This window comes from Pteropus vampyrus, unplaced genomic scaffold (genome assembly GCF_000151845.1).
Source record: "Pteropus vampyrus isolate Shadow unplaced genomic scaffold, Pvam_2.0 Scaffold61, whole genome shotgun sequence".
Lineage (NCBI taxonomy): Eukaryota > Metazoa > Chordata > Mammalia > Chiroptera > Pteropodidae > Pteropus > Pteropus vampyrus.
Window position 1 is genome coordinate 6,041,416 of NW_011888842.1, and position 16,313 is coordinate 6,057,728.

The following is a 16,313-nucleotide window of genomic DNA, read 5'->3' on the forward strand; positions in this document are numbered from 1 at the left end:
GTCAACACTATGATGAAGTGCTACGATGGACAGGCACGCGAAGTGCTGTGCACCAGAGAGGAAGAGTTGTCACTAAGCGGGTTCAGGGAAGGTGCCACAGAGGAGGTGACACTCGAGTGGCATGTAGGGAGGTTCAGGAGTCACCAGGTAAACAAGGAAGGAAAAGGTATTCCAGGCAGATGGAACGGCATGTGCAAAGGCGCAGAAAGGCATAAATGTGACATTGGCAGGAGTCCACAGAAGTGAGCTGCTGTCAGCGATGATGGGGCACCAAAGAAAATAAGAGGGGAAAGAGAACTTGGGGCCAGACCAGGAAGCGCCTGCTGTGCCCTTTTTTCCATGCATTTGAACAGAAAAGTTTTCTTAACACGAGATTACGCAGTTCTTGAGAGGTGAACCCTGGGAGAGCAAATATGAGGCTCGCCTCTTAACGAGCTGTGGTTTCTCAGTCTGCTGTGCAGTGAGTGCAAACACCAGAGCTCAGCTGTGGGACACTAATCTGTAAGGAGCACAGACGAAGACCCCCACCTCTCACCTGCTGTAAGCTCAATTATCAGCACAATGGCATCTGAGGATCTCTAGATCAAAGGAATTACCAAATATCTGTCAGAAAAGAATATGAATTCGCATGCGAACGTCCAATTTCAGTCACGCTTACCTCGGAGAAGATGCTTTTGCTGCCTGGTGACTGTTGAGCAGAGCACTTTTCCGTTATTAAGTCTTCACTCCTGAACTTGAGATCCTCCGCAGTCATTAAATAACGATTCTGCTGCTGTATTGCTTCTGAATCTTTTTCACTGAATTTCTAACGAAAAAATAAATAAATCATAGGAAGTTTCTATCAAGAAAAAAATATTAAGAGATTTTTCTCACTCTTTAAGGGAATATATTTTATTTTTTTCTTCGCAATATCCATATGTCCTCTAAGTATTTTCTTTCCATCACGCCAAGAAATTAGGCAATTAAAAAACTGTAATGCACTACGTCTACGCGTTACCACAGCGAGGAGAGCAGCATGCCCGCACGCAAACCTTCCTTCTCGCCGCCGCCATGACAGCTCCCCCATGGGTGTGACGAAGCAAGCTCAGGTTCTGGCCGCTTGGGGTTAGGCCCCAATCCTGAGCTCCCTTGGCCAGGGTGTCACCCCTGGATCTGTTTCCCATCCTACAAGGTTATTGCAGTGATTGGAGAGATTGTCTATCACAACCCAACAAAATACAGTCTCTCCTGAAACATTACAGATGTGACAAAACTTGAACCACCCATCTCTCTGAGGAGATTTGACTCGCAGGAAGAAAAAGGAAAGACTGCAGAGACCACTTTGGGGTCTGATCACATATGAAAGGCTCCTTCACAATGATGCAAATACAGCCCTTTGTATGTGCACCCATATTCTCCTTTCTCTAGAAGTCTTTCAGATCTTCTCCTTGCCCGGGTTCTGAAATTTCATAAAGACATGCATGGGACTATAGGTCTCTTTTCGCTCATTGTGCTAGGCACAGAGCAGGCCCATTCAATGCAGAGTTATCTATCCTTCTAATGGGGAAATTTGCTATTACTTTGAAAATTTCCTTCCCTATGCTTTGTCTCTTCTATCTTTCTGGAACTCCTGTCAGTCATACATTGGAGCTCTCCAATCAAGCCTCGAATTTCTTCGTTTCTCTCCCATTTTCCCATCTTTTTGCTTGTTTAACGCTATTTTCTGGAAGCTTTACTCAAATTTACCGTCCAACTCGTTTAACTCTTTTAAATCTATAATCATACTTCCAATTTCCAATAGGTCATTCTTCTTTTCCAAACATCTTTTTATCAGATCCTGACCTTATTTCTTATCTGAAGTTGTCAGTGTTGAGTTTGTTGAAAAGCTGTGTAGTTTCCTTCCTATCCTCCACTGTTTCTATTACCTCTTGTGTGACTTTGCTCTGTCTGCTTTGGCCTTTATATTTCCTCTTAGACACTTTTCTCCTGTTTCGGGAACCCAAGGCATGCCACTACTTTTAAGAGTATAAAAGCGCCCAGAGCTCTGTGAGTGTGGAGAGGGCCTATCAGCGGCAGCCTCACTGTGAGATGGCCAGGTGGGGACTCAGCTGTTTCGTTAAAGGGCCCCCAACTGTCAGCATCTTTCGGTCTTTTCTTGGAGGAATCCCACGGCTGGATGCGCACACGTTTTCCTCCTCGTTTTCACTGAAAAGATCCACTCCTGCTTTCAGATGCACCTGATGATCCCCAGGCCAGAGCCTCTCTGATTTAAGGTCACCAGAGAGTAAAGCTCCCGTTTCCTGCTAGTAAAGAGAAAAAGGCCACCTAATTGCCCAGCATCCGGCCGAATCTCCTGTTTACAAAGGCAGCAGACACCTCCACTGCCTGCCGAGCATTCTGGATCCCGCAGGATAAATCGGCTTGCTCCTTGTTAGCTTTTCATCCCAAAGGCATGAGCCAGAATGTGCAGAAAGTGGAATCCTGTGTAGTTTCCACTTGCCCATCCACTTATCATACAAACAGCAACCTACTGTGGTACCACCCCCATTCCTAGTCCTGTGGGTTTGTATCTTTTTACCCCTTCACTGCATGTTAATGAGGCCTCAGCAGGAAGCAGAGTTAAATACGCATGTTGAATCCATTACAGCTACCTGTAAGTCTGAGCTGAATCAAAAATTCACCACACGATCTCACGAGAAGATATTCCAAAACAAAAAGGATGAGTGAGCGGGAAAGTACAGTGACATGAAAGGGCAAGGCACAAAGAAGGAACGGCAAGTACTGACGGCAGAGGGACCCCAGTGAAGCGAGATGACTCGAGAGCAAAACAAGTCAGGGCCTGAAAGGGACCTGCCAGTTCCTAGTCATGTGACCCAGGATAGGTTCCTTCCCTCTGCTGAGCTTCTATTCCTCCAAACTCACGCCATCCTGGTGGCTGAGGCCCAAATGACACAGGGAAAGCCCTGAAGTGCTCTGATAGATGCCAGTTAAGACGATAATCATTTTTGCCATCCTTATTTTTTACATCAGCGTTCCTTCGAAAGAGTTAAAAACAACAAAAAAAAAAACTATGTCGAGACAAAAGATTTAAATACAAAGGAAAAAACATTTTGGTACCTGAAGCAACAAGTCCTGGTCCTTTTGGTTGGTGCTTTCTGCTAGACGTCTGATCACCTGCCCTTGCCTGTGCAATTTTTGATAGCTTTCACTCAACAGACCCTTGTAACGATTCTCCACTGCTTTCTCTCTTTCATTCACTTCGTTGCGTAATTTCTCAACTTCGTTTCTAAGGTCCTAGAAGAAAAAGAAAAAAACGAAATTTACTTGACAAAAATTTTAAGGTACTAATCTCTCACCTGTTTACCTTACTGCTGTATGACAGCAAGCTCGTAGATGAATTTAACGAATGTGTACTTCCTTCTCATTTAAAGTCTTATAAAAACCAACTTTAAGAATAAGCTAAAATTTGAATTTACACAGATATTTATCACAACATTATTTTTAATTCTGAAAAACCAGAAAGAAACTAAATATTCAACAATAGAAAATTAAAAAAAGATTATGACATGAAAAAATGCACAATTATGAGTTAAAGCAAACCAGGATACTGTATAATATGCTGATTGTTTTCTAAATGTTCAAACAAAATGTTGTCAAGACTATGGGAGAACACATCGAAATAATAACAATAAGACCCTTTTTAGACTTCTGATTTCCAGAATTATAAAAAAATTGTGTTGTTAAGCCACCACGGTCATGGTACTTTGTTACAGCAGCAATAGAAAACCAATACAACTACTTTTGGTGAATTCTTAGTGTGTCTTTCCTGTATGAACCAATACCCCAAGGTAACTAGATGATGAAAAGTAATTATTTCTCTATAAAAGTATTCAGCTATAAATGAAGAAGGAATGAGGAGATTAAATTATCACCATTTTGCAAACGGTTATCAATGGCAAGTAACATCACAAAAATGGGAATTATCAAATATTCTGTATCTTATATTGGAAGTACAAACGACCTATAATGTAAATCTTGCCAAAAATTAAACCTGAATTTGATCATGCATCTTATCTACCTACCAGTTTACTAGAAAGAGAGTCAGCAGAGAAACAAATGACATTACAAAAACACAACAAGCAAAATCCGGAATGTGAAAAACTATAAAGAACAGAGACCTAATTTATTCAACAAATAAATTTTAAGGGGAGAAAAGGAGGGAGAACTTGTGGATCGAATAACAATTAAGAAAGTTAAGGACAGTTAGTGTGAATTCATGAATTCATACTGATTCCGGAGTTCATTCTAGTCTTCCCTAACTTCCTTAATATATATGTACACACACACTCTCTCACATAGTTGGACATAGAAATATAAATATGTGTATGTATGTATCACTATATGAATACATTTATTTCTAAGCTCTGTCCCCTGACAAAGGTCTAGAAGTAATGACACTCTGGTATAATGAGGACATCTGTCATTCGAACCTCAGTTTCTAAATATTCTTCTTAAATAAAAGGGGTTTTTAAAGAAATGGTTGATTCCAGGACTGGGGTTAAAAAAAAAAAAAAAAAAAAAATGAGTGGAGGACAACTTTGATCCTAGAAAGTAAGTGCTCAAAAAATGATGGGGCATGCTGAAACAACACAGGAATCAATCTGAAGGAGATTCCAATGTCTGAATCTGGGGCAGTCTGAGCAACAAAATAAATCACGATGATAATGGCTTACTTACAACAGTGGTCCCCAACTTTTTGGCACAAGGGACCAGTGCTCCTATGAGAATCTAATGCCTGACGATCTGAGGTGGAGCTGAGGCGGTGATGCCAGCGCTGGGGAGCGGCTGCAGATACAGATGAAGCTTCGCTTGCTCACCTGCCGCTCACCTCTTTCTGTGAGCCCGGTTCCTAACTGGCCACAGACCGGTACCAGTCCACAGCCTGGGGGTTGGGGAAACTGGGTGAAGGATATATAGGAACTCTCTATATTATTCTTTCCTCTATGTCTAAAATTATTTATTTTAAAATAAAAAGTTTCTTAAAGAGATATATCAATCAATATAATGTGTATGCCTTGTCTGGATCATAAATTGAACAAACTGTTTAAGACAATTTTTAAATGAAACAATCAGGAAATCTAAAAGTCAATTTGCTATTTGGTAATACTGACTGAACTTTCTAAAGTAAAAATGGTATTTTTTTTTTTAATATACTGAAAACTTGATAAAATAACATGTCTGGGAGATGCTTAAAATATTTCAGTGTTGAAAGGGAGGGAGATGGGGGAGAGCATGGATGAAACAAGGTTAGTTATGAGTTTGATTGCTGAAGCTAGGTGACAAGTACACAGAGGTTGATTCTTTCTCCTTCTGTGTATATTTGAAATTCCATAATAGTTTAAAAAAAAAATCACTAAAAACTTGGAAGAAATACCAAAACATGAGATCACAGATGAGTTTTTAATGACGTTATTTTTCTCAATTTTTAATATATTTTATACTAAGTATAGACTATATTCATAATGGGAGGTAAAGTAAACATTTTTAAAGTAACGTTTTGTCAAAAAAAACAAACCACTTTAAAATGAAATGTTTTTTTTCCCCTTGGGCAAACAGATGATGATAAGATTGCCCTAAACCTTTAATCTAAAACAACTGGACCAAGAACCTATCATGCATTGTAAATGTCAGTAAATAGAAATTCAATTCTAGAGAGAGGAAAGCTTTTTTTTATCATACAAATAATACTAAAGCAACATTACCAGAATTCTAAAGTTAAAGAATAAGAACATTCTCCCACAATACAGTCTTGTCAACAAATTAAACCATTTTCAAACTGTAGATATTCATATTGGTCCTTGTCTACCTACGGCCATAATTTTTATAGAATTTTAAATTTGGTCTGGCTTTTTTCACATTTTACTTTATTTATTTCATTACACCACAACCTACGAAGAGCACATAGCAATTGAATAAAGATGATACAAAAAGAACAAAACTTTAAGAGTCAAGAGAAGAGTTATTTTTAAAAAAGTAGAAAAGTCTACAAAGCTGCTACACCTGGGTGTAAAACTGGGCTTTTTCTCAATTCTAGTCCAAGGGAAAGGCAAGACGTGGTCACTAGGCAATGCTCAGGGAAAGATACCACATGACCTTCATACTTCTCCATTTCATTGAGTATAACATAACTCACTTATCTATCTCCCTACTGTCTCAGACCATTTGTTCTTACAGACAATACAGCAAAAAATAGCTCTGTGCATAAAGCAGGTTTTTTCCTGACTTTTGATTTCTCACCAGTGCTGATATTTTCTTAAATGTTTGTTAATTGGTATGAAATGGTTCTTTGCAAGAGTCTACATTTGCATTTCTTTGATTGGCACCATGTTTCCATATATTTGACAACCGTTTGGATTTCTCCTTGTGCAAATTGCCTGGCCATTAATAAAAATACTTTCCAGGATGGTTCTAATTGAAAAGTTGATCTCTCAAGAATCACCCACGGTGTGCCCACACAAACACACACACACAAACTCACTGCCCCCTATCTCAGAAAAGCCACTAACGCAAAGTCCATCTGTCTTACTGATGCTATTATAGACATGAGGTAGATTATGAGGGTTCACCTTTCAAAACTTTCGTTATTTATTTATTTATTTATTTTTTGCCTTCCTGTGTTCTGTGAGCTGTCACGGACCAGAACGAGAACATGCACCAGGGCAGAGCTGCTGCGGCTAAGCAGCGGGCAGTGGAGTGAGGACCTGGGAGCACCCACACCTGGGTTACATGGGTAATAAAAGCCACGGTGTGTCAAATGGCTACTATTGTGCCAGGCACTGGGCGAGGCGCTTTATATGAAGTCACGTGAGGCCCTCCTCCACCTGCGCCCCCCACTACCTCGCCAACGTCTCCTCCTGCTGCTCTCCCATCAACCTGTTCTGCTCTGGCAACCTGCCTGTCTTGCTGTTTCTCTTACACGCCACAGATACTCCCAGCTCAAGACCTTTACGCTTGCTGCTCTCTCTGCCTGGAACGTTTCTCCAGGATGCTGCCTCATTTCCACCAAGTTTGTGCTCAAATGTCACCGCGGTCCAGTTTTCCCTGACCGTCCCTCATAAAATCACCAGCACTAGCCCCGCCACAACCTCCCTCTCCACACTCCTTCCTTTCATGATTCTTCCTGATAGCATCTTTGAATGTAGTATTTAATCTATGGATTTTGTTTGTAGTCTCCCGCCAACAGAATGTAAGTTCCACGAGGGCAGGGATTTTTTTGTATTTTGTTTACTGCTGAATCTCCAGCACCTAAAATGGTACCTCACACATAGCAGGCACTCATGGCAAAATAAAGATAGCTATAAATTATTTGACCTTCTTCTCACTAAGAAGTGTGGAGTGTATGTCCCTCCTAACTATAATCTAGGCAAGGCAGTATCTATTGTGACCAATAGACTATAGCAGAAGTGACACTGCCAGTTTCTGGGTCCTGGCTTTAAGAAACTGGCAGCTTCTAACTCTTGTTTCTTGCAACACTCTCTCTGGGAGACGAGTCACACATCTAAGGAAGTAAAACTACCCTAACACTACCATGCTGGAGAGGCCACACATGCTCCAGTTGACAATCCCAGCTGTGCTTAGCATTCCAGCCATCCCCCAAAAGGCACCAGACATGGGAGTAAAGAGTCACAATCCCTCCAGACCAGCCCATTCACCAGTTAATACCATGAGTGACCTGGACCATACAGAGCAGAAAACCACCCAGCTGAGCCCTATCCAAATCCCGGACCCACAAAAATCATGAGATATAATAAAATGATTACCATTTTAAGATACAAAGTTTTGGGGTTATTTGTTATGTGGCAGAACAGCAGCTAATAAACATCTGTTGGATAGATGGATGGATAGATGGATGGATGGATGGATGGATGGATGGATGGATGGATGGATGGATGCATGGATGGATGGACGGACGGACGGATGGACGGACGCACGGACGGAGATGGGATTGCTCTCATTCTGAATGAGGAAACAGGCTCACACAGGTGATTTATCTAAGATCGTAGTCACTAAGGGACAGCACCTGCCTAATTCTAGGTGTTTCTGATTCCAAGCCTCTTGGCTCACTTCCACACTGTGACAAGGGTTTGGATTTCTTTTGCAATGATCCCAATCCACAACACAGTCATCTGACTCTCGCTTTTTAAAAACCTCCTCCTGAAAATTGGTGAGAGAATAAGAACCATAAAATCTGTGTTAAGCCATTTTTAAATTCACAACAAATGTGCCTGCCATCTAGAAAGGCCATGCCAACTTTTTAATTTTAGGCTAAGAGTGTGTACTGCTCACAAGCACAGTAATTACAGGTCCACTTACGTCATTTCCCAGATTTAGTTCCCTCCTTTATACAAACAGCTATCAGACCCATTTTTCATGTCTGGTTCAAGTTCTAGTGCATGTGTATATGTGTTCAGCAATAATTTATTCCTTTCTCCATTTCGTTTGTTATAAAAATTTAATTCAGCTACCTAGGTTAAGACCTTCTTACATGTTTTAAGAAACGCTACTAACATTGTATCACGTTTCTTCCACATGTCCCCCAACCTAAGAGCTAACAACATGAGAAAGACCTGTGCCACAATCCCACAAAGGACATGTAGTTTTGTCATTCCTCAAGACTGGGGGTTCTGAACCCGAGGTCAACTGAATAAGCCCCCAGGAGCCTACATGAATTTCTATGTGTGTACATTCTGGGGGGTAGAGGGCCCCCAGCATAAATCAGGGTCTCGAGGTAAGTCAGGAAACCAAAGAGCATAAACTATTTCTCTTATTATAAGCATTAGCAATAGAAACGACTATTTACCGAGCATCAGCTAAGAGCTAAGCGTGGACTGAGACATTTTCCCATCTCTAAAATACCCCTAACCCTAACGACTGCCTACGCGGTTAAGCGTTACTAGCCTTGTGGTTGTGGAAAGGAAACGATGGCTCACAGAGGCCGAGAGATTTTGCAAAGCTTTTCAACAAGTTCTAGTGCTGAAATTCAATCCCAGGTCAGAATGACCCCGAATTCTGTGCTCTTTCCACCCAACTACACTGTTAAGATCAAAGAAATATAAACCACTGTGGGCACGGGCTTCCCTTGGTCAATAACTCCAATACCCCGAGCTAACATTACAGTTTCCCAAGGACTCAGGATCGATGGAATATCCCGCTGGAGACTGAGGCCCTCCTGCTAACGAAGTGGGCAGGACCAAGGATCTTGAACCTCATATGAAGAGCAGTCAGAGAAAGCTTGAAGTACATGGACCACTGCAGGGAGAGCGGGGATGTGTGCTGAGGTGGCCTTGAGGAAGAACAGCTGCCATGGCAACACAAAGACAGCCGCAGGGCTCATATGCTTGGCACCAGTGGAGTTATAATAAATGTTTAGGGGAGGCATGGAGACGGCATGTCTCGCCTGAGCAAAACAATCAGAACTGAAAATTGATCATCTTGGGTGGTTTCCCCAAACCTCCTTCAATATTCCTGGGCGGTGAAGACAAACAGACCTAGCTTTGAATCCTGGCTCTACTGCTAAAAAACTGTGTGGCTACAGATAATTTAAATCTTCATGAGTGTTTCCTTTCCAGAAAATGGGGATAATAATTCAAACTCCTAGGGTCCTTGGAGGGTTAAATGAGGAAATGCAAGATGGGTGCGCAGCACAGAAGGAGGTGAACAGGAAACGATACTGTGTCACCGCCCCTTCTCCCCAGGCATGTCCCTCAGGCTGACCTCCACTCCCAGGTTTCCTCGTGTGGCCATGGCATCACTCTCCACCCAGCCACAAGGTTCTTCCCCATCCCTCGGACACACACCTGGTCACCCGACAGATAACCCAGGCCTGAAGGGACAGCACGTCCTCTGCACAGAGCACATGAGAGCTGAGGGGTGTGGATTCCGTGCTTCTACGTGGACGCAAGAGCCCAAACCCGGCCCTGCCAACCACCCCGACCACTCGCAGCATTCTAAAAGGGGTCGAATGCAGAAAGCAATCGCAGGCTGGGAATCGGAGAACCTGAAAATCTCATACCCAGAGCAGGGCTTTCTGATAAAATGGAGCAGTTCTGGTTTGTGTTTTTTGAATGAGGCGGCTATGTGCGGCTTAGGGGAGCCATCTGCCCAACAAGCGCCAGGCCGGGCCAGGTCTGTGGCTAGAGAGGAGAACCTGGAACTCGGGTCTTTGCCTTAGGGAGCAGCAGCCCACCCATTATCAAGGACGCCCAAAGAACGTCCTGGACTCTGATTAACCAGATCAGTCACTCCTCCTCCCCTGGAGTATTAGGGGAGAACAGAAAGGTGCTCCTCCCTGCACGCTCAGCCCCTGGTCCCCCTCATCTCACCGCCACTCCTTCCTCGGAACTTAGCTCTCTCGGGCCAACTGCAACAGCTTCCTAACTGGTCTGTCTAGGGGTTCACCCACCAAATCACATGCACACCCCTGATCATTACGTCTCTGCCCAGAACCCTCCCGTGCCTCCGAGCTAACTGCAGAACAAAGCTACCTTAATGAGCGGTCATTCCAGGCTCCCAAAGTAGGCTCTAGCCTGCTTTGTCTCACTCTCCAGGCCCTGCGCCTGTCTCCCCCGAGTCGCCACCAACTAAAAGAATAAAATAAAATGTCCCTAATTCTGCCAGGAGACAGCATGGTAATCCTGCAAGGCCCAATCCAAGTGCCGCCTCTTCCACAAAGCCCTCCCTCACTACTCTGGCCCTCAGCGACCATCCTCCCCAAATCTCATCCGCAGCTTTTTTCTACAAACCTCCATGCACTTGGGAGGGCTGGGCACTTTACAGCCATCACCCCATTCAACCCTCGCAATAACTCTATGAAGCACATATTCTGATTATACCCATTTTACCAATCAGGAAACTGAAGTTCAAGATGCTAAAGCAACTTAACCAAAGTAAAAGGTGGTGGAATCAGGATTTAAAATCAGCTCTATCTGTGTGTTTTCACTAAACGAGTGATTTTTCAACTGAGCTCAAGAAGTCCCAGGATTAGCAAAGCCCAGGTGTGGCTATCAGTATCCCCTACCTACATGCCCCTGGACCTTCCTCCAGAAATTCTCTCAGTTGACTGGGGGAAAGCATGGAAATTTGCATGGGATTTTAATACGAGAAGCCACCATCCTAAAGAATCTGCCAAGTCCCCTTGGGTGCGTCTGTCTTACTTGCTTGTGAACACAGCGACGAGGGAAACGAGTTTAGAAAGCCCTCTCTGCACCAGGTCACCACTCTGCTTTAGAGTGAGAGCTGCCACAGGGAGATCTGTATGACGACATCGACTGAGTGGCCTCGATTTCCACAGTTACGGGCAATTTTTCTCTAAGACTCGCAGGGACAACACAGAACTGAGTGGGCCTTTGCATATCAGGGCTCTCTGAGAGCAGGCTGAGTTTTAAAAAGTGGACTATTTGAAAAATAAAACATCCCCATAATCTTAGAATCACATTAGGAATGAAAAGCCAGGCCCTCTTCCTTCTCCAGTCAGCTAGTTTGTTTTATCTCTGGCCAGATGGAGAATGAGAAGGTTCTCATCCATCACATTTCCACCTTATCAGGTTTCGCTGTGAGAAAGCTTGTCAAAGTACTCAGTAGTTACCTTTAAATATACAAAGGAAACTTCTCCAAAATCTTAATGAGGTATAGAGACTCAGGGATGTACGAGTTGGCAGAATCGGTATGAGACAGTGGTGTTCTGCCGGCTCTGCGGAGCCTTCATGGCTCCCCGGGCCGTGGCAGAAGCAGGACGCGGTGGGGAGAGGGGGGAGCACCAGCCTCCCACCTCACTTCACCCCGAGCAGCTCCACTTTTATATGTTTTCTCCCCAGAAGAGTTCATTTGAACAAAGAATCCATACGCTTAAAAAATAAAGGGAAGCCAGTGGAATGAGACAGCCCTTGCCACAGAGAACTAAAAACCACGTGTGAGGCTGTGAGGGCTGCAGAAGTTCTGAGCAAGGAGCTCAATGCAGCTTTCACCAAAAAGCTGGGAAATAATGGACAAAGGAGTTGAAGTTGTGCAGGGGTCAAGGCCCAGCTGGGTCACCTAACGGCTGCCAGGGACCGGGTGAGGCACTGCACCTTTCCAAAACCTCACCTGAACGATACAAAGGCACATACCTGCCTTCACCTCCAGCCCCACTCACCGTTCCCCCTTGTCCAGGCTCATCCATGCCCCCTTCTCTCCACCAGGAATGCATTTCCACCTCCCATTTCCGGGGCAAATGGCAACCTACCTTTCAAGTCTCGACTCAAATCCACCTCCTCTGCGAAGCCTTCTCTCCCTCCCTGCCCCCTCTTAGCACGGTTCCAGTCTCTGCGCTCCCAAAGCAGGTGGCCTATCCTATCGGCACTTACCATGCCATATTTTAATTAGCTCTCTGTCTGAGTTTCTATTATATTTCTCTGCTACATTCCTTCAGAGACTCTGTCTGATTTGATTCGGTGCTGTACTCCCAGTGCCTAGGACAGAGTCTGGCACAGAAATAATAAAGAACCAGAGATAAAGGGAAGCCTTTCTGTTAGCGCCCCAGAGACTAGAGCAATTCCCTATAAAAACTGATGGGAACAGCCTTTTAGAGCAGCTTCCCCAGCAGCCCTATGCATGAGCCACTACATACTCCAGAGTCTGTCACGCTGAAAGGGCTCTGACTTCCTTCCTAGAGGGATCGATCAGCTGGAAAGGAACAGACAAGCACCTTCTTCAGAGGAGAGGTGAGTGTTGATCAAGGAAGACATTTACAGACTTGTTGACTTGACTGGTAAAAGAGCAGACCACATTTATTAGTCAACAGCGCCCATTAGATTCTAGCAGGCAGTGGTTTGTCATTCAAAGTCCTGAGCCCGCACCTTGCCACACAATTAAAAAACAGGAAAAGAGGAAAGAAGGAATCAAATACACTGAGCATCTTGAGCATCTACTTCTATGTGCCAGGACCCATAGTAGGCATTTTCTCATGCATTATATTTTATTATTCATGTATTTAATCCTAAAAAAAAAAATAGATATAATCAAGCCCATTTTAGGAGAGAATACATTAGTTTAGAAACGTTAAGTAACTGACCTAGAGTTTGAGTTAAGAATCTGCCGAAGCTAAGATTCCAATCCAAGTCCAGCACTGTTTTCCACTATTCCAAAAACACCTACTAAAATTGCTAAATTTCTAGCTCCCAAGGTGCTACCATCATCACCATCAGCAAAACAGCTGCTATTTATTGATCATTTATGATGTGCTAGATACTATGCTAATATCTCATATAATCCCTATCTCAAAAAATCCCTACAACTAATCTGTTTTTCTGACCAAAAATGGACACCACCACTTGGAGAGACAAAGTTACTGGCTCACGGTCCAAGAGCCAGCAAGTGATGGAGCCAGGATTCAAATCCAGTTTGACTCTATAGTCTCTGCATTCAGCCTCTTTTTACAAGAAACTGTAATTTGCAAAGACAGGACTTCTTCCAACATAGGACATTTAAACTGCATATTATTCTACAAGGATGTCAACTCAAAATCTTTACACCTAAATAAAAAATAAAAATAAAAAAATAAAAAGGCAAAGAGAGCTTTGACCCTGGGTAAAAATCACACTGCCTCGGATCTGTGGTCTTAACCCTAACCAACCGGCCTGCAGACACTGCTTCCAAATGCCATGTTTTGATTACAGTTCACCAAGAGATGTTCTGAATGCTGTCACAATCTCATTTGGAGCTATCCATCAACAAACGCATGTGAGAACTGGGGGGATTCAGGCTGAACTACCCTGAAATTAAACCCGCACAAGGGATTAGCCAGCTGGGTGACAGGTATAACTTTAATTAGATTTTTGGGCTTTAGCCAGCAAATGCATCCCCACAGAGCTAAGTGCCCAGGTACTGAAGCACACGCTTGTCAGGGTAGCGGATGACAGGCCTCGTAACAGATGAGAGCATTATGAGACAGTCTGGGGAATATGGCTAAACTGATGTCTAATATACATTGCTTAGAAAGGAGAAGGAAAAGACTATGACTTGCTCCCCTCCCCCCACCCACCCTGAGGAGCACAGAGAACACCTGAACCAGGGGCAAATCTAAAATAAATCTAAAATACAGATTTACCGCTCTCCATCACCTTCATCAAACGCACGCACGCACACTAAAACGAGAGCCTTAAGTCTCTGGAGCCAAACAATGTATCAAAGTCGGAGATGTGAGGGAAAGGATGTGAGAATCCAAGCAGCATTCCCATCACAGACCGCAGGAGCTAGGACACTTTAAACATCACAGTAAGGACGCTGACTTGCAAATAGTGGGGTTTTTTTTGTGTTTTTTGCAAAGGCCTCCAGATTTCCTTGAAGGAATATGGGTCCCTCTGGTGGTAAGGAGGTATAATACGATGAAGGGGATCTATCTGCGAGACACTTTTGGAACCTGCTTTTTGTAAAAAGACTTCCAAAGTAAAAATCAAGCTTGTATTCGCCAGAACCTACCGACAGAGCCTGCACCATTGCAAGTACTCGATAAATGTCCTTTGAATAAAATGAACAAACTACAGATTACAATACATGCTGAGTCAACTGACACTAGGTCACCGCAACCATGGACAATTAAAACAAACATGGCCAAACTTCTCAGCGTTCAAGCACGGTCAGACGCAGTCCATTCACAGGCCTCTATCCAAGCTGTATTTTCAGACAGGCGTTGTCTCCCTCCAAAATGCTTAAACGCAGACACAATGAGACTGCAATAAATGGTTTGGGCATGAGCAAAGGATGGTTTGATCACATCCGAAACATGGCTGGTTGGCTTACCATCAGAAAGAATTCAGGGAATGCTTTAAAATCTAGTACTGCTTGACAGGGGACCACCACAGAGGCTTTGAGTCAAGGCTCACCTATGTTCCCCACTGATTTTGTAGCTGTCCAAGAAACGAGAATAATGGGAAACAGCTGGACGTAGTCCCAGGGACTGAAAACTTTAATGCTTACAAGCTTACCGACCTGGATGACACTGATCTGGCCCTCTGCAAAACTGCTTTAATTGAATAGGGTGTTGTCAAAGACTGTATGTATGCTGCTCAGAGAACTCTTTCTAAAACCCGCCCCAGGCAATATTTCCCTCAAGCCTGAGTGCTGGCCAAAGCTGTTCTTTTATCTTAGCATGTTCATCTTACAGACACCAGAGACCTTGTAACTGAATTTCCCTTTTTACTTTCGCTACCAAGAGCTTCCAGCCGAATTTAAGTCCCCCTCTCCATGAACCACAACCTGCATTTCTGCTTACTGCTGGTTCCACTTTTTCTAGTCACTGTTATTTTTCCTTGACCTTAATGTCTTTATCTTTATTTCAAATCTCATCTAACGTTATGACCCATGAACCTCTGAAAATGTTTTTGAAACACCAAAAGGAATAAATTACAAGTGTTAAAGCTTCAAATAATCAGAATATTTCAGGTTGGGCATTCTTGTTTCCCCAAAACAACATACACCCTCACGCCTCTGCACAAAACGCCCCCTCCCTACCTGTCCAGCAATCTTTAACTCAAACTTCAGAACCGGTTCAAAAGTTACTTTCCCCAGAAGCTTGCTCCGACCCTGCAAGCCACTTCCTTCCCCTGTGTTCCGGTGGTACTTTGTTTGTATCTCTGTCATGGACTTGTCCCCACACATGGACTCGTCCCCATACCTAGTCAAGGAACCACACAGTGTTCAATGGTGATAAATATGTAAATGGATTCTTTCCTTTGCCAGGGCAGAAATACGGGCCATTAAAAGGTCTGGTTTTCTGTTTGTTTCAATCTAATAGCAACTGCAGCAGCCTTTGGTGAGTGGAAGACTCTAGTTAAAGAGCCTCGTTAACAGAACAAGCTGGTCAGACACGCAGAGCCAGTGGTCATGCTCGACCGCTGCACGCACCTGACACCGCAGGCAAAAGCACCGCCCCATCACATTTCCCCACACTCTGAACAAGCCAGTGACCCCAAGATCTGGTATAAAACATTCGCATGAGATGGACACAGCCAAACACTTAGAATATAATCGGAAGTTAAGCAGAGATACCACTGTGATGCAATACATATGCAAAAAGAAACCACGGCCACATTATCTTGTCAGAAACATCTATGAGCTGATGTAGAAAAGCGGTCATGATGAGACGTCAGAAGCTCTGAGTCACAGGCACGCTCACCTGAGGGATGCATTTAGAGCGCACAGCCGTGGTTTCAGTCTGCCCAGTGCCCTAAAACAAAACAGCGCTTTCTCTGGGTCACAGCTCATCCCCCTCGCTGACAACGGCGGTACGCACACACACT

General features: G+C 43.7%; 1 protein-coding gene across 1 annotated transcript in view; it reads right to left on the bottom strand.

Moving 5' to 3' along the window:
* Positions 1–16,313, bottom strand: part of CDK5RAP2 (CDK5 regulatory subunit associated protein 2) — a 169,843-nt gene that overhangs the window by 89,720 nt on the left and 63,810 nt on the right. Inside the window, 2 exon segments of the mRNA XM_011360968.2 lie at positions 659–805; positions 3,097–3,273. Of these exon segments, the coding sequence (XP_011359270.1) occupies positions 659–805; positions 3,097–3,273 (324 nt within the window).